At 42.9% G+C, this 24,849-nt stretch overlaps 1 protein-coding gene across 8 annotated transcripts in view; it reads left to right on the top strand.

The window, feature by feature from the left end:
• Positions 1 to 24,849, top strand: part of FAM13C (family with sequence similarity 13 member C) — a 116,097-nt gene that overhangs the window by 62,648 nt on the left and 28,600 nt on the right. For 7 of the 8 annotated variants that reach the window (XM_077183349.1, XM_077183356.1, XM_077183354.1 and 4 more), the window contains 4 exons: positions 5,950 to 5,988; positions 10,849 to 10,905; positions 12,537 to 12,735; positions 17,325 to 17,446. In XM_077183349.1, the coding sequence (XP_077039464.1) occupies positions 5,950 to 5,988; positions 10,849 to 10,905; positions 12,537 to 12,735; positions 17,325 to 17,446 (417 nt within the window). The remainder of the gene's footprint in view (positions 1 to 5,949; positions 5,989 to 10,848; positions 10,906 to 12,536; positions 12,736 to 17,324; positions 17,447 to 24,849) is intronic. The other variant, XM_077183350.1, reaches the window with a different exon arrangement.

Here is a 24,849-nt window from a genome sequence, read left to right as displayed (position 1 = left end):
TTTTATATCATTCTGGCTTCTCTGCTGCTGGGAAGATAAAGCTACAGGTGATGAAAGGTAGTATGAACTGGTCTGCTAGTTACCTGGAGGGGAGGGAGCAAGATCTGCAAAGTACCTCATAGGTAAGTGCACTGCTGCAGGCAGAGGTGAAAAAAGCCAAATACTGAAGCCTTTCAGGTATATGATTCTGTGAATAGATGTTTGGAAATTAAAGATATGTGTGTAGTTTTCCTCTTCTTGGACTATTGAGAGAAAAAACTGGTTATGAATTAGTGCTGTGTTGAGCCTAGCCTGACTATGGTGTAAACCTGCTGGAAACAGGTTTGTCATCTGTGATGGTATTAAATTATCTGCAGGGGATCACTGCAGCTGAGTAGGAGCTCAGTCAGTAGCACCACTTGGGCTGGTACAGCTGGGCTCATCGTGCAGCCCTGTGAGTGCTGGATGATGACTCTGGGGCATCTCTACAGAGATTTTCAGCAGAGCTGATGGGACTCCATGAAACAACTTGTTCTTTAATAGCAAAATTAGAGGCATGGTTCTGTATTTCCAGCTTAGCACTCTTCCTCAGACCAGAGACCTGTATGAAATCATCTATTGATGTTTGAGCAGGACACCAAGAGTGCTGTAGCCTTCCAGCAGAGCTTGGTGTGTGCTCTCTGCTCCAGCAATTCCCTGTGCTGGTGGCAGCTCAGGTATGTGTACCTGGGCTGCAGAAATGTGATCAAGCTATGGGACTGTAGTGGTCCCCAATCTGCACAGAATTGTGTAGCTCCATGATATTTTTCCCTTTAAAAGAGCAAGGATCTGTGCCTTTTGAGTTACAGGGTAGATGTGCCCCCCTCAGTGCAAACTTGAGTCTACTATGGGAGTGTGAATGGGGTTCATGGGCCTCCTGCTTATAAGGCTTGAGCCAGGAATTATGTGCAGTTTGATTGCACACTGAAATCTCTTCAGAAAGTATATATATTCATGCCCTGAAGGTCTGTGCAGGTGCACCAAGTTTTACCCAACCCAACAGAAAGGCACCTTATGGAATTTCCCTGGACTGGATTATGATAACTGTGTCTGCACCTATGCTCAGCTGGAATCTCTTCCTGCATGAGTCTGTCAGTTCATTTTGAGACACACAGCAAGATCAGCTGAGTGCTGTTTCCCCCAGGTTCCCTTCTCAGATGATGTCCTAATTAGGTCACAGAGAAAGAAAGACAAAGATGTAGAAGCTGGACTGAGTGCTCACCAGTCAGTTCCTACATGCAACTGCTGTATTTTACTTTAATTTCTCCTGAGATGTTTGCTGATGTCTTGGAGAATCTTGCCCATAAAAAGGCAGGCTGCTCATCAAGAAAGCAAGTCGGTGAACACATGAATATTTTGAGCTGCAGCATGTAGCACTCAGTATTTATCACTACAAGAGAGAGCATGTGACTCCTCTCTCACATGGCAGCTCCTTGGTTTATGCCTTACAGATTGGAAAACAGCAGAAGTATCCTGTAGGATCACTTTTGGAGAAAGGGCAAAGCGCTGGAGCCATCCCCAATGTTAACATTTTGCTGCAGAATGATTCCTGCCTTTACCCCTCAAGAAAATCCTGTGTGTGGGAAGACAACAGACTTGCTAAAGTCAGAAATGAGTTACTGCTTCACTGCCTAAAGAAAAGTCACAAGTGTGGCCTCAGAAGTAGCAGTGTGACCTGCCAAGGAAGCATATTTAGCTGTTCCTCAGAGCAGGGGAGCTGAAGGTGCTCTGTTCATGGCAGCAAACTCTGTGCATGCAAACAGGTGGGAATCAGTGCACCTCCTTGTGGGTACAGCTCCTGAGGGAGGTGAAGGATGGCTGGAGCCCTTCAGGGTATTGTTTCTTGGCAGGAACACACATGCTCCAAGAAAATCAAATTTGCTCAGTATTTTTATGAGTCTCTGAGCTCAGCCAGGTCTGGCAGGGATGATTTGACTTCATCCAGAGAGACAGTAGTGGGGAGATCATTCCAAGTTTCCCTTTATTTGGGTAGTGGAACATGAGTAATTCCTTCCCCGAGCTGGAGGGTGCTGCCCTGGGCTCCTCATCCTGCAGTGTGAGTGTCACACTGTGCCTCTCACGTCCTTCCATGGGGCCCAGGGCAGCTCCCTTGTATGGCCTGGCTGCACTGCAAAATATAATTGCCTTTGATGCAGCAATCCCAGCACAGGCACTTTGGACTCTGTGGAATAACAAATAATAATGAAGAAAATAGTCTGGCAATAAATGCTGATCACACCCTATAGGTTTGCACTGAGTTTTTCATTAGGTAGTAGATATTACATGCAAAATAGTAACTTTCCCAGAACTTAGAGAGCTTAGAGTTCTTTGTAAATGTGTAATTTTCCCTTTAAAATACAGTTTATTTCCCAGTGCAAATTCTTCATTATTCTGTAGTTAGGGTTGAAAGGCCTCATCATTTGTCTGAGTCAGAAACGCCCCGAAAAGAAAACAGTCATTTAGTGAGATGAGCAAATTCAGGAAACTGAGGCAAAGGTTCTGCTCTGCAGGTGAACCCAAAGATCCACAAAGCCTGCAGGGATGTGGGTGTGGGGGGTGTGTGACTTTTTAGAGCTGCAGCTTGGAGACCTTCACTACTCCTCCTTCTTTTTTATGGCATTTTGATTGTTGCTCTCTCCTGTTCTGCTGAAGCCAGAACTATTTCTGCCCACTTTTGCCTCTCTCCTTTTGCAGACTTACATTGCCTTTGTAAGGCACTCACTGCCAGCTAATGCTGAGCTTATGAACATATGATTTATTTTGAATATGTGTCTCTTTTATGTGCAAAACCAAGCTGGATGCTGTGATTCCTGCTTCATTCTCCTTCCTGACCCAGCAGTAATTCTCCTGATGGAACAAACCAAATAAAGAATGGAATTTCTATGCCAATCTATTTGTCAGCCATAAATAGGCAATATATTAGTCAAACTTTCAGAAGTGAATAGCAACATATTTCTGAGTCTTGGTATCTCCAAAATGTATGTAGATGTTTGCTTTGGGGATCTCTGGCATTTTTGTCATCAGCTAAGGGCTGTCATGTGATGTTTATGTTGGTTAGAGCAGCACTTGGCAAAAGAGGGTAAGAACAAAACTGAGTATAAAATGGGCAGATTTTCTGCAGAGAAAGTGTCTTTTCCTAGACATAGGATTTGCAAAAATATGAATCACTGAAGCTGTTCAGAAGAAAAAAGGAAAAACTGATTTAAAAGCCCTTATTTTCAGAAATACATGTTCTGATGAATTCAAGACAAAAAGTCCTTAAAAGTTTACCTGTTATTCAGTGGGGAAGTTCAAAGCTTACTTCACACATAGGTGTAGCTTTATTTTCATTGGAACTTCAGGACATGAGAAGCCTGGCATGTCGTCTGAATGTGGTGATCCAACACATCTGGCACTGAGAATTTCAGTGTGCTACAGAGTGATGTTCTATAGCATTATGGACCTAACTGGCTTGCATGTCACTATTGAAAATAAGGAGGTAATAGCAGTTTTAGGTTTTCTCTGTGCCTGGAACTTAGAAGGAAGCAGAGATGCAGTTTCAAGCATCTTTGGCTCTAGCTTGTGAGGGCAGAGGCTCTTTGCCTGCTCTGGTCTCACCCCCAGCACATGGATGGGAAGCAGGTGGAAGGAGCTGGGGTCAGCCAAGAGGGCCCAAGCCAACATTGTTGTTGAAATGAGTGTTTGCCCCTAAAGACAAACTACTTCCATCTGGTGAAAGAAGAAAAGTTACTGTGAGTCTACTGTAGTTCCTCTCTTGTGTTCCCCAGGAGAAGAGTGGCTCCATTTATCTGACCGGGGCATTGCTCTGAAATGGGCTCCTGAGTTTGCCTGGCCTTTACTTATGTACATTTGTTATTGCTATGCCTGTTTTACATGAAATTTCATTTTGTTGAATGGTTTCACCACCTTACAGGAAGAGACTCTGCACTTACACTGATCAGTGCTATCTTTAAAACTAGTGCAAGTTTAGGAGTGAGCTGCACTGTAAATGCTTCCCTAAAGGAGATGTAGCAATTGCTGTTCAGCACCAAAGTCCAGACAAGCGACAGGAAAGTGATGATGCTTTAAACTTGGCCTCAGTCCAAAGCATCCCTGCCTTACAAACTGATTTCAGTCCTGTTATCTTCCCAGGAAAAACATCAAAGCGCCGCAGTGTGTTTGCACAGGGAATGAATTCACAGAGAATTAGACCGTGACTTGTGCACCCACAGAAGGAGAAGTCATGTTTGTAAGAGCTCCCTTTCTTGTGGGGTGTGTGTAGGGACCCAGTCCTTTAAACTCTACTCTAGCCAAGCTGTGATGCTTATCAGTGGGATTTTGTGATAAAATGTAGTGATTCCTCCATGACACACTTGAAGTGCTGGTTGTGAACCCAGCTTAACCATTCCAAATAAGACTCAAGTGTTCACTTGGGCATTCTGGAATATATTCCTCTAAAAAAAAATCACTTATTTTTAATGGCACTCTACTTATTGAGCATGTAAATTAAGCTTTTGCTTCCCACATCATCTAGAAGAATACCTTTGTTCAGTTGCTGTCCTGCAAATAGAACAGCAATAAAGAACTTTGTATTTGTATGGTCAGAGCAATAGAACTGGAAACAGGAGGAGAAAGAACATTTCAGTTTTAAGGCAGGATTTAATTACTAACCATTAATTTTAGGTTTTCTGCTCATCCTTCTCTCACAAAATGTCCTCTCTGAAGGGCAGAGGTCCCTGCAGGCTGGCTGTGATGTTCTGATCCCCAGGTAACATGCCATTATCCACACTGGCATATATGTACAAATATAAGAAGGAGCAGAGGCAGGCAGTGTGTGTGAGAGGCAGGGAGGCTGGGAAGGGGGAAGATGTGATGCATTGTCAGCGCTGCTGGTAAAGGAAAGCCATTGTCAGGCTGTGATTCCTGGCTGCCACGGCTGCCTGGGAAATGTGTGTCAACACCACGCAGAGGCACAAGCTGCTGCTGGGGGAGGAGGAGGAGGAGGAGGTGCCTCTCTTTATCCCTGCTCGGCTTGATGCTGGCGTCTCAGAGATGCCTTTGTCACAAACAGGAGTGCTCACAAGGCGTTGTCTGCTTTGCTTTCTCTCCCCCAGCCCAAACAACAACAACAACAAAATCCCATCTCTGCTGTGTAGCAGTGAGATTTGAGATTGTTTGCTGGTTGGATTTTTTTTCCCTTTTTTGCTGCTGTAAGATTTCAGGATGATCCAAGAATGTTGTTCACTGGATTTGAGGGGTGTTGTTGGAGGGGGAATTCCACTGCTGCCTCAAACCCAGCAGTTAGGAATATCCTGAGCTGACCCTGCTGAATGTATTACATCAGGTCAGAAACATTTTGTTGCAGGAGCACAGCAGCCTATTCCTTTCACAGGGATGGTTTCATCTACTTCTTGCTGTTAGCTTAATAACCTCTTCCTACTTGAACTGTCCATTCTGCCAGATTTTTTTTTTCATAGAATCCCTTGTGTTTTGGCCATGAACTGAGCATGTAAGAGACCACTAAACAAGAAAACCTCCAGACAGCTAGCTGGGCAACCCTATTTAAGTAAAAAACCCTGCATTTGATGAGCCAATTACACAGCAAATATTAAAAGGACAGAATGCCAAATACTTGTTTGCAAATCTAAGCCTTTATTAACAGCACAGTTGCAGCTATAAAAGATAATGATCTGAGCCTCACAGTCTACCTGCACCCCTGCCTGAATCCTGGGTGCTGCTGGCTGGGCTTTGTGAGTGTTGTAGGACTAATCCCTGTGGTTTCTTGATTATGAGCATGTGCAGAGCAACCCAAGGTAGAGCCGTGCATGCAGAGCGAGCACACAGACGTGCCTTGCAATGCCATGTTTGTGCATGTGTTCCTACAACTGAGGAGGATACAGGGAGCCTGCCTGCCTTGCTGATTTATCTGATGTTTTCTTGTTTCTGTTTCAGCATTCAGGATAAGTCCTTCAACACGACAGCTTTAGCAGAGTAAGTGAACACTTTAAAGATGTCCTTATTTTTAAACAGGAATGATGAGTTTAGTTACCGTACAGAATAATTGTAAGTGGTATGCCAGAAGTCCCAAGCTATCTGTCATATATTTGGATTGGGTTTTCTGTAATCTAAACATATTATTGCCTGTATGGGAAGGATTGCATAAAGCAGCTGCCTTTAAATGCTCTGTGACTATTTAGCAGTGAAATCCCTTTTTTGGGAGAATATACGCTGGGTGCACATCACACATGTTTAAGTGCATGATTTGCAGTGTCGGATGAACCTCCTGTCAAAATATTACTCATTTCTGATACTGATGATCCTGTCAAACACAAGCATGTCTGTTTTCTAAGGACACATGGTCTGTATTTACCACAAGCATTGTTAGGAAAAAAAAAATCATTAGGAAATATTTTGAAAAATCCCTATACATTATTTAGACAGGCCAAGTACCAAAAACGTCATTTCTTTGTTATCAATTCCATAAACTCCTTAGATGGCCTTTTGTATATATAATAATCATAAGGATGTATATGTTGATTTTTCTTGTTGTTTTACAGAGACAGCAGAACAAGGGAGGACATTAGAAAGTTAGGAAGGCAAACCCTCTAGGAGCTATTGCAAATGAAACAGTCTTTGTCTTACTTTAGTCTAAACCACTTCAATATTGGAGCTCTGTGCATTTTTACTTTGCATGCTTTTGATTGTTTCAAAAGCTTTTGGGGAAGATTCTGCAGCAGTAAGGAGCCAAGCTGTTTTTCAGGAGGAAAATGATGTATGGATTTGTTTGTATATTAGGTGAGCTTTGCACTGTTAAAATGCTCATAATCTAAAACACCTCAGCTGGACAGTGAGCTGTTTGCTGAGTGCTGTGGGGACAGGGGACACTCTGAAAGCAGGCCAAGTTATAATCATCTGAGCCATCTCTAGGTGCTATCATAACCTCTACAGGAGAAGTAATATTTCAAAGAGATCTAAAGAATTTCTCTCTCTTATATTGCTTTGCTTTATTTGCTTATATTTCCTTGCTTTACTTAATATTTAAATTTAGTCAGACTTTTTGTGTGACTGGGGCAGATATGGAAAGATTAAACTGAAGTTAATAAATCATGGAGGGATTTTTGTTTGCTTGCATGCTTGTTTGTTTTCATTTCCTGTGTTCCTGTTAGTTATGTGATGAATTTTGGTCTGTAAAATTATGGGTTGCTCCCCCTTCACAGAAAGATAGCCAGATTACAGATAATATATTTTTCATGTTTTTTCTCTTTCCCTTTCCTCTTTCCCTAAGTACATCCATTGTTTCCTGTAGAGATTCCCCTGGAGCAGTCCCTAAGCCTGCCTCCCCCCTGAGGTTTCTGGGACCCAGAGGTGATGGCTTTTCTCTGTGGGGCTTCATGTTAAACCAGGAGGGTATAAAATCTGGGAGTGTGGTGCTAGCCCTGCCCTTGGGGAGATGGAGAGGGGTTGGATCTCCCTCATTTCAGCTGCTGTTGGTTCTGGTTTGTGGGATTTCATGTTTCATCTTATATTTCCAAACAAAGGGGTAGAAACATGCTTTTAGAAAGCAAAGGGAGTGAACAATGATATCTGAAAAGCATTGTCCCATTGAACAAACTTGGTTCCCTAAGTCTCATTCTTCCCTAAATCTCATTTGGAGATGTCCCCCAACACCTGCTTTTGAGAGCTGCTGAGGATACACAATTCTTATTGATTTCAGCACTTATTGCTTGTGTTGACCATCTCTGAAAGCAGATGAAAATAGATTGACTTTTATTTAGCAGATGAAAGAGAGAGTTTGCCATGCACATCTAGACATCCTCATTTAACAATTTCTGTCTTTATTTGTGCCAAAGGCAAAGCCAGGGCTTCCTGAATAAAATCAAGGCAGTGGTAAAACACCTTCAGGAACATTTCTCCAGACAAGGAGAGCGCCTGGGGGTGCCAAGCTCGCAGCAAGCCATGCATGCAGCCTGGTTTGGGAGCTGCTCACGTGAGCTCCTGAAAGGTCAAGTCAGCAGAAGGCAGCAGTGCTCACTCTGGTCTGAAATGGCTCCTGTGGGAAGGTGAAAATGGTAGAAAGTTAAAGAAGCTGGTCCCATTAACCCAGAGACCCTGGAAGGAATGCAGAGACAGACTAGCCAGAGTCAGAGCAGCACTCCTGCCAGGCTGGGATCCCATCTCTGACCTGACTCTGGCCTGTGCCATAACATCAATAATGGATGTACTTACTTATAAGTGATATCCATCAGTCAGTAGCTGGATTGGGCACTGAAGGGAGAAGATTCACATCACTGTTTTTGTTAAAAGACAGCTCCTACCCAATGTAAGCCTCAACCCATTTGGATTTCTGACCTGAAGCTGCTGTGGAACATTCTCTGTTGGTTTAGGAGTGAGGAAGATGCTGCTGCAGTTTTTTGTTGGTGAAAAGTCTCTCTGTCTCTCTGCTGCACAGCCACAAACTATCAAAAAATGTACCAAACTCCTGAATATTACCCTACCTATTAAATACAGGGAAAGATAAGCAACAAGATTTACAAGCTACTGATAAGAGGAAAGGAAGGTGTGCGTGTTTGTTTTGGTATGTGCAGGCAGGTGGGATTAACACAGAAGACATATTTCTTTAAGAAATCATGGTAAAAACACTCCATGCTTCAATGCTGGGTATTTGCATTATATGACAAATTCATCTTTTTAAATGTCCTGCAATGGTCCTAGCCTCAAACACTGTCCTGTGTGAGTGAGCTCTCAGCCTCCTGGTTATTATTTATTCTTGCACAGACAAAAATTTCTGTTGGAAATTTTAGAGTGTGTTGTTTCTGAACCTCCTCAGGATCTTTTAAATTTCATGAAGGTCATTGTATTCTCTGACTCATTATTGCTTCTCTTTCCTATCTGCTGCCATCCAATTACTCAAATACATTTTGCCACACTCACTTATGTTTATAAGTTGTGTCTTATGACTTCTGTCAGCTGCTGGGTGCTGAGTTAGGAGCTCTTCCTCTCGAGATCACCTTCTTAGGGCCAGCCCAGCTCCCCCAGTTCAGGAAAGTGCTCCTTAACTGGACTTGGCTTGGCCACTGGACTTGCTCTCAGCCATCCATTGTCCCTCCAGAGAGTGTTCCCCATAGCCAAGGTGGTCTTTCAGGAGGCTGCCAAGTGAGGTTTCTGGTGAGAGAAGAGGGAGCAAAACTGGTGGCAGAGCTTCTTCCTCCCACCTCTTCTCTCTGAGGCGCACCCAGGAGGGAGAATGTGTTCCTTTAGGGGATTCCTGGACTTTGCTGGCCATGGCTTGGCCCATGGCGCACACCCCACCTGGTGGCATCTTCTCTTTCTCCTGTGTCTGTGCTGGGAGCTCTGTCCATCCAGCTCTGACCTTGGCACTCTCTCCTCATAATGCATTTTCTTTCTGTTGTTTCATCCCTCTGAAATATTCCTTCTAGTTCTACAGCCAGGTTCCTGGTACCTTTCACATTGGGCTTCCTTATTCAAACCCCCAGTGTGTCCTGTGCCACCCCTTGTTGCTTCCTGTGAAGCAGTCAGGTATTGGCCAGAGGGGAAGGTGTCACTGGCACCCAGAGGCAACCAGATTTCTACAGTGAATTTTCCATTTTGCACATCAAGCCTGGTCTTCCATCCATCATCCCACTTTGCCATGTGGGGAAAGCTGCACTCATTGAAGGAATATTGTGTGACTAGGGTGATCTGCCACTGTAGTTCTCTGCTCCAGTTGTGAGCAGCAAATGCTTTCATGCATACGCTGATGTATTCAGGAAGTGTAAACACTTGAGTGGCCCTTTAAATATTTTCTGCTGCAGTCTGACTTTTGATATAGACACCAGCAGAAGACTGGTGGGGAAGAGGAATATATTAAACCCTTGCCATCAAATTGCAATGCAGAGCTATGAATGTGTCACTTAATGTACTCTCTTCTAAGTGGGGCAGTTCTTCTCAAAATTTAACAAGTCAGCAGAAGTACAGGCTGCTTCCCCCATAATGAAGAGATTCCTCTGCCAGAAAACTTCAAGGGATCCAGGCCTCCTTAGTGTCTGTGCCCTGTGAGTATGAACTGAGGGTGAGGAGAGGGGCCTGACTTTACCCCAGCACTACCAGGCTCTGTGTTTGTATATTTTGGGAGTGCATGCTTATGGATGCATGTTTATCTGAAGAAAGGCTGCTCATGGGCTTTGCAGGTTAAATCATCCTGTAAAGTTCAGCCATGCAGCCACAGTGTCATATTCAGCTCTCAGTGGTTGTGGTTTAGCATATTTATCCTGGCTTCTCTTCTGATTAGGCAGCCTTGGGACAATTCTTTTGTTAGTAACTTAAAGGAAGCAATTGATTATGATTGTTCAGGCATCTTAAAAAATACTGCTACTTCACTTTTTAAGACTAACTCTCGCTTCATAATAATCAAAGAATCAGGGGATTCTTTTTCCTGCTGCATAAAGGGTGACCGGTCTATCACAGTTAATATTTTTGTGAGTTTGTGAGAAAAAAACCTCCTTAATTGTGTCTAATTATTTCTGAGGTTAAATGTGAAATATGCTATAAACGATTAGAATACAGAATTTCTTGTAATTTTCCTGTGATTTTTATGGTAACATCTGAATTCCTTGTAATTATTTCCATTTGTCTGAAAATGATATGCCAAATTGTGCACACTTAACATCTCAAATCCTCTTCTTCCTCTGAGATTTGGACTATCATGGAGCAGTTATGGCATTAAGTGACCCTGTCTAAAGCATGAGGAGAAGAAGAAATGTGTTTATGGTTTGAGCTGCACTGTAATGTTATTAAAAGCTAAGATTCTGCAGCTGGCAGAAAACCAATAATTATCTTGTGTTCATTTTCAAGGTGTGACGGGTATTCAGACTCTGTGCATGAAGATCAAGCAGGCAGCTCCAGTCCCAGGTACTCTCCTGTAAACTTTGTTTGAAATCCATTGGGAGCAAGTGAAACTGTGACTGCTTCTGTTACACCATTAGAAAAAAGCCTTTATTCTCAAGGGAATGCAGAATTTCTGGGGTATTACCTGCAATAGCTGTTAGTATTTCTGGGAAATATGTATTTATCTCATGCACTTTTGGGTGATCAATATGAAGATTATTTACTGTTGCTATTATATATGTAAATATGTTATGGTCTGTATTCTTAACTTCACATCATACTCCTGCCATTCAGAGGCAGCTGTGGTGCTTATACACTGAATTTTACTGTACAGCAGCTGGTGCAAAGCAGTAGTAAGCAGAGTTTTACAATTGTTCAAGGATATGCTCATTGCTGAGTGTGTCTGGGTAAAGAAATCCTTTAAATTGTAATTTAACTGAAGTATTCTTGAGGCATGCCTCTCTCATGGCTGCTAGTACATATTGATTGCTAGGGTATGCAACTTAACCTTTCAGGAAGATCTTAAAATCAGAGGATACCTTAAAATTAGCAGCACTGGTGCACACTGTTGGGGTACCTGTGGACTATAAAGCTGTAGCTATAACAACTGCCTTGGAGCACATTTGCAGAAGGCATGGGCAGCAATGGTGTTCAACTCCACAGGCACCCTGCAAGCATCCATCTGGATGCTGATGGGCCACAGATGGAAAGTGAGTTTGGCAGCTCAAAATCCTTAGGAGAAAACATTGAACTAACAAGTTATGCTTTCTGGAAAAAAATAAATGAATCTCATGGGAATTTAATTCAAATAGCCCTTGACTCCCTCTGCCATGGAAGTTTCACACCAGGAGAGAGGTCATCTCCCAGCTGACCATTAGGATGCTGCCAGCTGGAGCTAACATCTGAAATCCCACCTGAACACCAACTCCAGCCAGGGGTTTTGGAGCTGCAATGCTGCTGCCACAGGCAGCCCTGCCTCCTGCACTGTGGTAACCTCGTGGTGCCACCGAGGTGCTCCCTGTGGAAGGCATGAGAGCAGGCTGAGACTGGAGGGACCGGGTGTAGGTGACACTAGCATGGTCTCCTTGGACAGAACTTGCACATTGTAGTCTGGGTGGGGATTGAAAATGTCTGTCCCAGGTCCCAGATTAAGCATCCACGAGTAACAGTGTATGATAAGCCACCAGGTGTTTTACACAGGAGGATGTTTTCTCCAAACACATCCCTGCTGTTCAGACCTTGATTTGAGTGGCTTCCTCCTTCCCTCTGTGCAATGGCTCTCAAAGCTAGAGACCAACAGAAGGGAAGTGTGCTGTTGAGAGGAATTATTGTCTGTGATGATATTTTTGTGAGGTTACTGTGAATCATTGGGTGGGGGAAGTCTTCTGCATGAAAAAGAGAGTTTCAGATTTTATCTGGGGAATGGGAACTGTAGGTCTGAAGCCCAAGAGTGCCTCTAAAGCTATCGTTTAAGTAGCTTCCCAGTTGAGTGTGTAATAATGCTAACTTAGATCCATAACTGATGTGTAGACCACTAAATTTAGTAAAAGCTATATGCTATAAATAGCTAAGAACTTGTTGCTCTTCTTCCCTCATAATGTTTTGACAGATGTCTGAAATCCTGCCTGATGCATTTCAATTTTATTTTCTTACAGAGACGATGATAACAAAGAAAATTACCCGGACAACTCTGCTGTCTTAGAGGAAAGGCAGCTGCCTTTGCAAGACACCCAGCAGCACAAGCAGCAGGTTTTAACTGACTGTGCTCTAAGGCCTGAAATGGGCAACTTAAAGCTGAGGAAACCTAAGCCCATTGCAAAGCTAGAAAATGGAAAAAGCCATGAGGAAAGTCAGGTAAAAAATTAAACTTAGCAGGGGGAGGCTTGCGGCACAATGTCTAAGCAAGTTTTGAAATGCAAAGAGGGACTCCCTGGTAATTCATGGTGTGATTTGAGACCCCACTAATCCACCTTGATTTCCAAGGACCTGCAGTCTGCAACCCTCCTGTAATAACAGTTTCTTTCTGCTCGGGAATTGCAGAGAGGGTTGTGCTACAACTGCTTTCAGAAGCGAGTGGAGAGTACAGCTGAAGGTGTGCAAATATTTATTTAGACAGTTTCTGTTTTGTTTATTTGATCAATGATCTCCTTTACTGTATTTTGGCTGCAAATAGAGGGATTTCACTGTTTTCCTTCATCTTAATTTCTGTTTTTCTCATATTTAAATAGTAAGACCATAGCAGTGGAGTAGCACACTGGTAGCAGTGCTATCCCCCACCATCTTCCTAGGGGAGCTGGGGGGAGCAGAATGGTAAATTTTGTAAAAGGTGCTAAGAAAGACTAGACATGAGGAAACTTCTGCTGCTGTCTATGGTGGTACATTTGCTCTGTTGACTCTAGAATTCCACCTCTCAGCAGCTGCTGAAAATGCCTCTGGTGCTTCCCAAGTTGTGTTGGATGTTCAGTGTATAGGGATTGAGCTCTGGTGCAGATTTAACCCCTCAGCTGGATATATTCTCATATCCAAGATAGTTAATATTAATGTTGGTAGATTTGTTGGTCTGCAGTAGGCACAAGGCCTGACATCTGCAGATACAGATGTCTGTATTTACATAAAATTGTGCATACACAAATACAGATGTCTGTATTTCCATATCTTGGCTGTATAGCGTATTTGGCTACTTTTTGTCTCTCCTCTCTTCTTGCTTGTGGATAGAAATTTGCAGAGCTCTTTCTGAAGTACTTCAAGCCTGTCACAGACTAGGAATTATTTTGGACCAAGTTAGAATGGGATTTCATCATTTTATACAGAATGCCTTACCTTATAAGTGAGAACTTTTTGAAGTTCCTTTTTGAAGGTCCTTTTTGAATCCCTGAAGGAAAATGAAAACCAAATGGCAAATGGTATTATTACAGTCTCTTTTGGAATATCAATGTCAAAAAATTGCCCTAAAATTCCTGTCTGTTCTTCTGGAGCAGATCCAGAAATAAAGCAATAACTGGGAGTTTTTTTGCCACTGCACTGCATTCCTAGAAAATATTATTTAACCTGCAGGGAGATGAGGTGTGCATGTTTATCAGCTGAACAGAAAAAATGATGGGAATTTTGCCCTGTGAAGTGCAAGTGGAAACAGATCAGGAAGAAGAGTCATGAAGAAGCCATAAATGGGGCAAGGTCTGTCTCAGGGGTCATCTGTTGCTTTTTCAGCCCCCTGTGTGTGTCCTGCCTGTACCTCTCACCCAGTGAAAGCCAGCACAGCACAGATTTGCTGCTCTGTGGCATTTTACATGGCTCAGAGAGGTTAACTGGAAATGGTGAAATTCTTTCATGGGAAACTTTTTGAGTATATAATTAGGCTGCCATAAAACACCAGCATGACTTAAGTATGCAGCCTCTGGAAGGAAAAACGGTGCCAGGCAGATAATTTTCACATGGCTCAAGGGTTGGAATTAGGAGAGACAGAAGTGGTGAAACACTGTAACTGCATCAACCTTCCTTGGTGAAACCCCTTGCCACCAAGCTTCTGGATGGGGTAAATGATGTACTCCCAAGCAGTTGATAAACAGCACTTGCTGAGCACATGCATTTATGAAAGAAAAGCAGGATGCACTGCACATCATGATTGAACTGTTCATCCTTGCTTTCCTGGGATTATTGGCAGAGTGCTTTTTCAGCAGTCTCCTCACTTCCCCAGCTGACTTCTCTGCAGCATCAGAAAGAGTGACACCAGAGCAGTGACAGAATCTCTGTTAAAGGTGTTGCTCTGATAAGCCAAGGAACTCTTTGCTATTCCCTCTTATGTGTTATAAGCCCATAAGTTTCTTTTAAAGAGAATTGCCCCCTTAAAATTAGAAGAGGCTGTTGGGAGATAAGTTTGCTGCATGTATTGGAAGGATTAAAGTCTGTTTGGATGGGAACCATTTTTGTGTGCCTTTCTAGTTGTGAGAATCCTAGGGGTTTCCACTGTAGAAAGGTCACTGAGAGGGAACAGACAGCTGTGATCAAGCAGAGGGAAGATGGGATTTTGAGCTTCACAAGACTTTCAGCTGAAGTGTGATTCCTGTGCCTCTGATATTTTTGGCACAATTGTAGCCCTGTGGTCTCGTGCCTTTGGTCTTCATGAAGAAAAGGTTATTAGATTTACACTGATGATTAAAAAGCCCAAGTGTAATAAAAGAACAGCACCAGGTGACTTCACTTGATCACTTATCAGATAGCAAAATGTCACCAGGGTAAAGCTGCACTTTGCATGTTGCCTGCAGTTATTTCCCTGGGGGCAGGAGCTGGCTCTGGAGGCTGCTGTAACTTTCCCAAACAGAACATGGGAGGAGAGGAGGCTGCTGGAATGTGACTCCACTGCTGCACTCCAGCTATTTGGTTTCATCTTTTCCATGGTTCCATCAGCTTCCTTAGCAATGCTGAAGCACTCACCTATAGGAAATCAAATTAATTAGGATTTATTTGACTTCAAGAGGTGAGGAAGCATATGCCCAGAACATATTCCAGGGAGTCAGTGTTGGGAACAGATGGTGAGGAATAGAAAGTCTGCTTTCCTTGCCCAATCCTTTCTCCTGTCACTCACCTTTGGTGCACAGTCACGAGTATGGATTCTTGAATGAGTCATCCTCAAACTCCCTATTGATACTGGGACATATTTACAAAAGAACACCAAACTTCCTAGCTAATAGGCAGAAACAATAAAAGTTCAGTTTTAAACTCTTATTATCAAGGTAAATGGCTATAAAAATTGTGGCCTGACAATCAGTGCCTAAAGATGACAATGCTGAAAACTGCTGAGTAAAGTTTTGTATTTTGAGTATAAATGAAGTGATCAAATTGCTTGTATGTCAAAGAACTTCCAATAATTTGACATTAAAATTATGATTCTAAGTGCACAGTAATCAAAAAGCCAGAGCTGATATTGGCACATCAGCTGCAAAAACACCTGAACACATCAGGCAGTCTGGAAGTTTTGCTTTGGTTTCTGGGTATACTCTGTTTATGTTTATGATGTTATGTTTATGATGCAATTTCACTGTAGAAGTCACCCTCTTTAGTGAAAAGAAACAAAAATACAGTAGAAGATGGGGCTCTGCTGTAGGTGCCTGTGATACATCAGGATTTCACTGCTGTTTAAAAACAGAGATTCCATCAAGGGTGTTCCCCTACTGTAACTTGTTAACACCCTAATGACATGATTTTTGAGCAGCAACAAAGACATAAAAGAGAGAAAAAAAATACAGAAACAACCCAAAGTCACCCAAGTCCTCTAACATAAAGCCTGCAAGCAAGGGCTTATTGCCAGTGCTCTTGTCCTCAGCTTTCCCCTTCATCCAGCAGAAAGCACCTGGAATTGCTGTGTTATCTCTGCCCTGCAAGTCCCCATCTGAAGAGTCCTACCCAAACTTTTGACTTCCATGCATCCAGCCAAGCTTTGACACTGGAGCAAAGTCAGGTACATTGCTTTAGCAGGGAAGGGAGCTCTGTTGTTTTGCAGAGCAAATTGCATTTTAATTTTTTACACTATTAGACTAAAATATTTGATTGCAAAAGCTAATAAAGAGGTGGAAAAAAGTCCCACTTTGATTATCACATTTTCAAATTTTCAAAACAACAACAACATTTTCAAAATTTTTGTTTCATTGCAGTGAAAGGAAATACTGCAACTCATTTCATAGGTAAGGAAATGAAGAAGTACCGAACACATCTTTTCACAGCCCTACAACTGGTTTTCAAAAGCTTGGAGTTGAATGGATACTTTTCTCATTCCTGTTCTATGACTCAGTTTTTTGGACTAAATTGGCTTTTTTATTTTCTGTGCCTCAGATTGGGTGATGTGGCTTTTTTTCCCCTCACTGCCTTTCCCTCCTCACAGAGTAATACTCTATTCATAAGCTACCCATATGTTAGGGAAGGGAAAGAGACAAATGGTTAAATTTTACATATTTTATTTAAGTGATATTTAACTGCACTCACCTTTGTCAGCCAGATTTTTTAATCATTCCCAAGTAATAAAGTCTTACTGATATGTGAGTAAATAATTTCAAATTAATTCTTTTTATAGAACCTCAGCTCTGAAGCTGAAATCTGTGATACCCAAGTAATAAAATCTTACTGACATGTGAGTAAATAATTTCAAATTAATTCTTTGTCTAGAACCTCAGCTCTGAGGCTGCAATCTGTTATTTAAGTAATAAAGAGAAAAGTTACAGTCTGCTTTGGTTTCAGAAACTGTTTTCCAGTGAAATAACATACTACTTTCTTTAGACTCTTTTATCTTCTCTGTTCTCCAGTTGTTTCAAGATTATTACCAAAAAATAACTAAGATCCTCAACCAGCACCTGGTCTCATGGAGCATTTTTTCCTGAAGCAAAATATTTAGCCGAGCTTGGATTGGTACTGACAGGATACATTCAGCTTTTCTTTTTGTTTCTCTTGTGCAGGAGCTGGAGTGTGCATTGCCAGGCCTCTCAGAGTGGCAGGGGAAGGCTGGATGCTCAGCTAATAACTATGCACAGAACGTGGCTTTGAAATGCCAGGAAGCAGTGGTGAGATTCCAGCCAAGGTAAGACTTGGGATAACACAGCACGTTTCACTTCTGATGAACTGTAGGAAAGGCTAATTCATCTGCTGCCTACTGCATAAAATATTCAGACTCCTGGCTCTTGTTGGCAGTGTATTCTATATTTATACATCTAGGAATGTTTGGAGAAAGTGAAAGGGATAAAGATAAGAATGCAAATTTCATCATTCTTTAAACCCCTTACAGCCGAAGCAGAAAGAACATCCTTAGTTTAGAAACTTCAGTTCCTCTGTGCCAAGTTTCAAAAATACTTCTCCACTTCTTTCCTTTTCCCCCAGTGCTGAATTGCCTCTCTTTCTCAGAGCTGCATTCTCTGAGCAATGGGAATGGGAACCTCCACACCTGATTATAGCAAGGATATCCATTTATGTACAGTTTAGGCTCTGGGTGTTGTGGCAACTGGGCAACTGTGTTTTTTCTGGTGCTGGAAGGGCACTGTGTGCTCAGGTCTGGCATTAACCATGACCTGATGGCAGGTAACTCAGCTGGTGATGAAGTAACTCAGCTCTGGTAAGTATTGGAAGTCACAGCTTCTACTTTCATCCATCATGGCCTTGCAAATGGCTACAAATGGGGTTTCAACTCACCCAACTCACCAGTGAAGGTGTGTCCTAAGGATAAGATTTAGTCCTTACTAAATCTGGGGGCACAAATTTCCCACGTTCAAGTGCTGGTTTTGCTGTGCTTTTCTGTGCATAGAGTGTTTGTCAGGTGAGCCAGGTCTCTGCTCTTTGCCTTGATGTGCATGACAGCCTTGGTGCCCTGTGGCAGAGTTTCTGGCTCCCTTTGGAGGGTCTGAAGCAGCTGCAGCCCATCCCAGGGATGCTCAGTGGCTCAGGGCACAGCTGGCTGACAGCTAGAGCTCAGTGGATCAAGGTTTGTTTGCAGTCAGGAGTGGGACAGCAGTGACAGCTGCCATCCAATGGCACTTTGGTGCTTTATGTGACATCAACTGGTTGCTTTCTCCAAAGCTTTTAGGAGGCAACGTTGTAAATGATCTTAATTTGTGCACTCAAAGGAAGGTTTAGCAGAATGAAAAAGCATTTCATTAGCTTGGACAACAAAGTGCTTTTGCCCTCCAATGCCTGTATGTGCAATTGAAACACTGCATCTCAGGAAGAATTTTTAATTAGGAAGCCTGCCTTCTCTTCTTCTGACATTCCTTATGAGAGGAAACAATCCCATGGACTAGTAAAGAGGAGCTTCCTGAGTGTGGTATCAGACCTACCCAGTGGCTCTGCTGGTGGGATGTTTGTGTATGGGTAGGTTATAAATAACTGGTTAATTCCAAAAGGAACATGATGAAAGACACAGGGACTTTAAAGACAGAAACCAGAGTGGAGTGTGCACAAATAAAACAGCAACCACAGCAAAGTTCCCCTGCCTACTTCAACTGTTTGGCCTTTTTAGTCTGCCTGGCATTAAACCATTTTTCACTATGCTATTTATTCTTGTTTAACACCATGCTAGCTCCTTAGAAAGCCTGCTATCCAAAAGGGCTAAATCTGTAAAAGAAAGATGCCTGGATTTACCATTCTAAGTGCTGTGCAAGCACAGTGATCAAATCTCAATTCTGGCCATGTTTCAATTTGATTACATTATGAAAAAGAAAAAAGAAAGTAGGTGACTTTACTCTCAAATAAGGAACTTCAGACATAAACAAGCGTTGACATGTGGTCTCTGGCCTCACACACACAATGCACTGTTTGTTTTAACTGACCTTGACCCAACACTCCCACCACCCAGGGCACTTCCACTCACCTATGCTGGAGTTGCCAGCTCCAGTTTGAGGATTGCTGTGTCTGGTGACCCCTCCCGAGGGTCACTAGCAGCTGTCCCCTCCCTGTGCTGCCTTGGCAGGGCCACAGCAGCTGACAGTCCATGTGTCAGCTCACAGGGCTCTCTGGTGGCTGCACCAGGCTCACAGCACTGACTCCAGCACAGGCTGGGACACTGCTGCCAGGGCATGATGGCCTTGTTTTCTGCTCTCTGCTGTGGGACATGCAAAGGTTAGGCATTCAGTGCTGGCAGCAGGCAGCAATCATAGCTAGATTTGGGCAGAACACATCTGCCAGCACCACACACCCCAAGTTTCACTGTGTTCCACTGGTTTTGCTGGGCTGCTGGTAAAATTAGCAGTGCTTTGGGACAGGACACCTGCCTAGTGTCCCTAAGTCAGACTAAAAGCTCTCTGGTGTTTGAGGGGAGAGGAGAGGGAGACACTGCTGCAGGAGTGTCCCTGTACACCTCTCTTCATATATCAGATGTGTAGGGGGAGGACAGGAGAAGAAGGATTTATTTCTGCCTCAAATAAAGGGTCAAGGTTGATTGTTTCTAGTGCATCCTGCTGTTACTTCTGCTTTAACTGAATTGCTGCAGGGGGCTACAGCTCTGCCTTTAGTCTCATTGGGGATTAAAGGTCTAAATACCTCTGAATTCTACAGAGGTTTTTAAGAAATCTGTGAGGCAGCTAAAAACCAGATCATTTTAACTTGTCTAAATTTGGATTAAAGACTGCTGAAATATGAACAACTTTTCAGTACAGTTCCTGTTAAGCAGAATAATCTAAGTTTAGGATATTCTAACAAGGGATTCTCATAAACAGATGTGTGACAGAGAAGAACAAACCAGGCCATGTAAGAGCAACAATCCACAGAATTATGACTTAGAAGTGTGTATTGTTTCTTTGAGGGGGTAATTTCTTTTATGGTAATCACTGAAACAATAAAGGAAAGTTTTTTGGGATTTAAGGGAAATGGAAGAGTAGACTTGAAGAGATTTGCAGCCAGAAGAATAAGGGAATAGTGTCTTGTTTTTGGCTAAGCTGTACCTGACCTGTGAAGCAAGGGTTTCAACCTCAAAACGTATTTATCATGTATGATTTATGAAAATCAGCATCAATTTAGTAGATGAAATGCCATCAGCATGGAAGGGAACCTTTACACCCTTTTTCCAGAATATGAATTTCTAATACTATTGCCAGTGATTACACTGAATACTGCTCTGGTCATTGTGTGTAGCTGGGATTGGATATGAGTGCAATATAATTTGCACCGTGATAGAAGGCAGATAAAAGTTATAAACAGGTCCTGGGAACAAATAAAGGAGTTGCTTTTTTTTTAACAGAGACTAGAAAAGCCAGTGTGGAACAATACACATGATTACAACAGCTGCTCTGCCAGCTGCCTTCTCAAAGGCAATCAGCAAAACTGGAGTGGGCTGCAGGCTGTGTGCAGGTACCTGAGCAGAGTCTGGTGCTTTCCTCAGATGCCTGCTACAGAGAGAGGAGGCTGAAACCAAGCACCCCTGGGCAGTGGGAAGGTCAATGCTTCAGCAAAGGCTGCATGTCAAGTCAGTGTGGAATTCAGAACTACAGTTTGTGGTGAAGTTTTCTGCCAAAGAAAAATTCCTGAAAGTTCCCCCTCTTCACTATTCCCCAGATAAACTTGGAATGAAGTGGTTTCATTTATCAGGACTTATCTGGTCCCAGGGCTGGTCCCTATTCCATGATTCTGTAACTCTATTTTTGACAGAGGCTGTAGGGTGGCTGTGGCTGTCAGACCTGTGATTGTTCTGCAGTAGAAGTGGAAATGCTGTTAGCCCAGGGCTGCCCTGGATCTTGGGCTCAGCCAGAGCCTCTTGAGGTTTCTGTGCTTCCCTGAGGGGAGGCCAAGCTCTAGCAAGGCTTTCAGTATTTCAGTTTGCAAGGTGAGTATATTTTGAGGGTGTAGCTCAGGTGGGAACTCTTGAGGTTTCCAGGCTTTCTGCTGGACAGCTACGACTCAGAGATGAGTGGGAGGCAGCAGGGAAGCTGCAGAAGTCCTGATGTCCCCATGCAGACCTGCATGGCTGAGGCAGAGCCTGAGAGGTTGCATTTCCTCACCTGCACAGGCAGCCAGGTGAGCAGGGAGAAAGCTGGGAAATGATTGATTGGTTCCTAAGAACAGTTTCATCAGAGATGGTGGTATTGATATACTGGTGTTTATGGTTCCAGTGATACTTCTTGTACTAAGGCAGGAAAAGTCTCTGAGCAAGATTTTGGGTTGCAGTGCAATTAAGGAAAAAAAAAGCAAAAGGGGGGTGATGAGAGGATAGAGGAGGAAGAAGATAAGAGCAGCTCTTGCTGCAGCCCCAGTAAGGACCACACCTGCTGAGTATGAGAGCTGCTTGTGGTAAGAATAACAAGGGCTGGCTGGGTTACACAAGGGCAGGGACTCATGAGACAGGCACTGCTACACTGGCTGTCTGTCTGACCTCCCATTCCAGCACTCAGGGACTGCCCTTGGGCCCTTCCAGGTGGATTTTTCTTTCATTGCAGGTGTGCACTTTATGTTCACCCCAAAGCTTGTTGCAGTTCTGCATTGCTTTTTAAGGAGTCATAGGTGTGCTTTTGAAGCATCCACCTGCAGCAGTTTGGATTTCATAATGCTTTTTGCCACTTGGGAAGTCTCAGAAAGGAGCCTCCTGTTTTCTGGGTGCTGAGATGTGCTGGTGGTGTGCTGTGCTGTGACTCTGGACAGGCTGAATCAGTGCCCTGCCAGGGAGCTGAGGCTGACACTGGTGAGCTGTCAGCCACCCAGGTCACCCTCACTGGCTCCTGGACTGGACACCGGGGAGGAGAGTTGGGCCAGGATAGACTGCAGGTGACTGGAAAAGGAGTTTCATCCCACACAATACTGTGAGGCTGAGGGGCAGGACTCACTCTGGCATTACCAATGCCAAGGCACCATACATGTGTGGAGTTGTGGTGCATAAACAAATAAACAGCCTGGGGATGGGGTTTGTGTGACCAGAGCTGGGCTGGAGTGACATTTGCAAGTTACAAAATGTAATGCTCCTTTCTGGGTTTCACAGAGGAAATGTGGTGGGGATTTCCTTAGGTACATCTTCCCCAGCTTTTAAAATTATGTGGTTTTATTTGAATTTTATGCAAGTTTAAAAGTGATGTTGTGCATAATTCAAAAATTCACATGTCCTGGTCTGTATTTTAAACAGCACAGTGCTCATGCAAATTTATTTCCCCCTTGAAGTCTAGTAGGAGCTCTGTTATGATAATTAGAATTTAGGTGGGTTTTTTCTTTCTTTTTTTTTTCTTATATCCACAAGCCTCAAATGTACGTGTCATTTATTGCATCTCTGCCATCTCTTTCATGGAGAAAAGGATAATTCTGCCAAAACCAGTCTATAAAGCAGGGTGAGAGACATATATTTGAGTAGTAGCCACAGAGAGAATTTAATTTTCATTATTTTACAGGATGTAAATTATACAAAATAAGGGTGCCTGCAATTATTCAAAATTTCAGCTAAGGCCTGAAATAATTTTAATGTACTCAGCACAGATGGAAAATGAGGGCTTGTTCCTGCTGCTTTTGAAGTTAATGGATGTTTTGTGATTGACTTTTAATGAGAGTAGAATCCAAACCATGGTTATTAAATTGTAAGCCCTGTGTTGCCTGGTGACAATCAGAAAACCTGCATTTGCCTAGCAGAGCAATTAATCTTGGAGAAAATTAAAAAGCACACCCCAAAACTTTCTGTGTAGAGTAAGATGAGCTCAGCACACAGGAGACTGAAAATGTAAATGCTCATCACCCAGAAATGGTTACTCATTTTAATGATTTCAGTATCTCCAGAATCCAAATAATGCATAAATAAGAGTATCTTACTTCAGTATTTCTAGTGTAAAAGGGAAAAGTAAAATGAAAGATTGAAGGCATCCTAAAACAGCTGGCAAGAACATCAGCCTGAATGAGATGTGGTACCTCATGGCTGCTGTAAACCTTTTACTCTCCAGAGTGCAAGACTCGGGAGTGATACAGCTGTGAATGATGTAGAACTTTGCACAGTTCCTGTACAGAATTTCCTGCTAGCATTTACTGTTTGTTTTGTCTTTAAAAAAAATTGGTTTGTTTTTATATTATTAAGGGGAGTTCCCACTGGCTCTGTTATCCACCCTGAAAGGAATTATCCAAATGAATACCAGAAGTGTGCAGGTCTGACACATCATTCATCCTTTCTCTCATGTCTAGCTCTAGTTCAATGCAATAAATCACCTTAAATATTTTTTCTTCATTAGTGAATTAGTTCTTCAGCTGTTTGTAGCCTTGCAGCTGCCTCCTTACGTGTTATTAAACCAAACTATAAATATTTCACTCTTTCCTATTAAATTAGTCCTTTTGCTGTTCTCATGACTCATTTCTGTTCCTATGGGAATTGCACATCTTGGATCCTGTTTGGAGCCAAGTGGTTTTTCACCCTGGTGTAGCTATCTAATGTGGTCTGCTTTGGTAAGAGAAATGGCATAGCCATCATTTCAGTCATTAAATGCCTCACAAATCCAGGAAGAACTACAACAAACACTTCTGTATTTCTCTGTTCTGATTTTGAGGTCTCTAGAGGATTTTACAGCTATTTCTTTTTGCTGGGATGACTCTATGCCCAGAAAAATATGAATTATTTTATGCAAAGAGATCTGGGTTTTGTGTTGGGTTTGGTCACATCTCTGAGTGAGTCTCCGGGTCCAGCAGACATCAGCACCTTTTCAGCCCTGACAAATCTCATTCTCTGAGACAGCTGCAGCTTTCTTGCTTCCCCTGAGTCGAGTCAGCTTGTGGTACACCCATGTCAGGCTCTGAGATCAGGTGTGGGAAGCCTCAGCTTGTTCAGGGGATGGACAGAGGGGTGGTGGGAGGCTACTGGGGCTGCTCAATCTGTGGGAAGCTGTTTCCAGGCTTGAGTTTCATTCCTTGGTGTAGTGAATTAGTAGCTAACCCTGAGGCTGGGAGCTGGGTGGGCCATGTCTGGCTGGTTGGGGCACAGCTCCTCAGTGGCCACAGCCAGGGGGAAGAGATTTGCCCCTCACTAGTCCAGGGCCTGCCTTTCCTCTTCCCATGTGGAGAAGCAGCAACAGTGAGAAAACCAAAGGTGTTGGACATCTCTGATGGCAGCCAAGGGACACTCACTAGAAAATGAGGACATCTCTCTTACAGGATTTCCAGGCACCTGGGGCCTTTCTGAAATTAGCAAAAGCAGAAAGCTGAAGATTGGGAGCCTGAAATGCCATCAAATTTAAATATGGAAAGATTTATTCTTTATGGCTGTGATATGGGAAAACTCTTGTTCCTGATTTAAAGCATGTGGGACAAATTGTGCTTAGATTTAAGCATGTGTTTGAGCTTTTTCTTGGCGTTAACCCTGTTAGCTCACCAAGTCACAGATCATACATCTGTAGAACTTTTTGACACGACAGAGTGAGCCCAGATATTAATGTCATAGTTTCCAGGGCTTCATTAACAGTTTAAATGTATTATTTAGGATTCCAATAAAACCACTGTTGTTTTGAATGGGTTAAAAAATAGAGATGTCACTTTCATAGAAATGCTGTT

This window comes from Agelaius phoeniceus, chromosome 9 (assembly GCF_051311805.1).
Source record: "Agelaius phoeniceus isolate bAgePho1 chromosome 9, bAgePho1.hap1, whole genome shotgun sequence".
Taxonomy (NCBI): Eukaryota; Metazoa; Chordata; class Aves; order Passeriformes; family Icteridae; genus Agelaius; species Agelaius phoeniceus.
The sequence above is the reverse complement of the archived record's forward strand: the minus strand, read 5'-3'. Positions and strand labels throughout refer to the sequence as shown.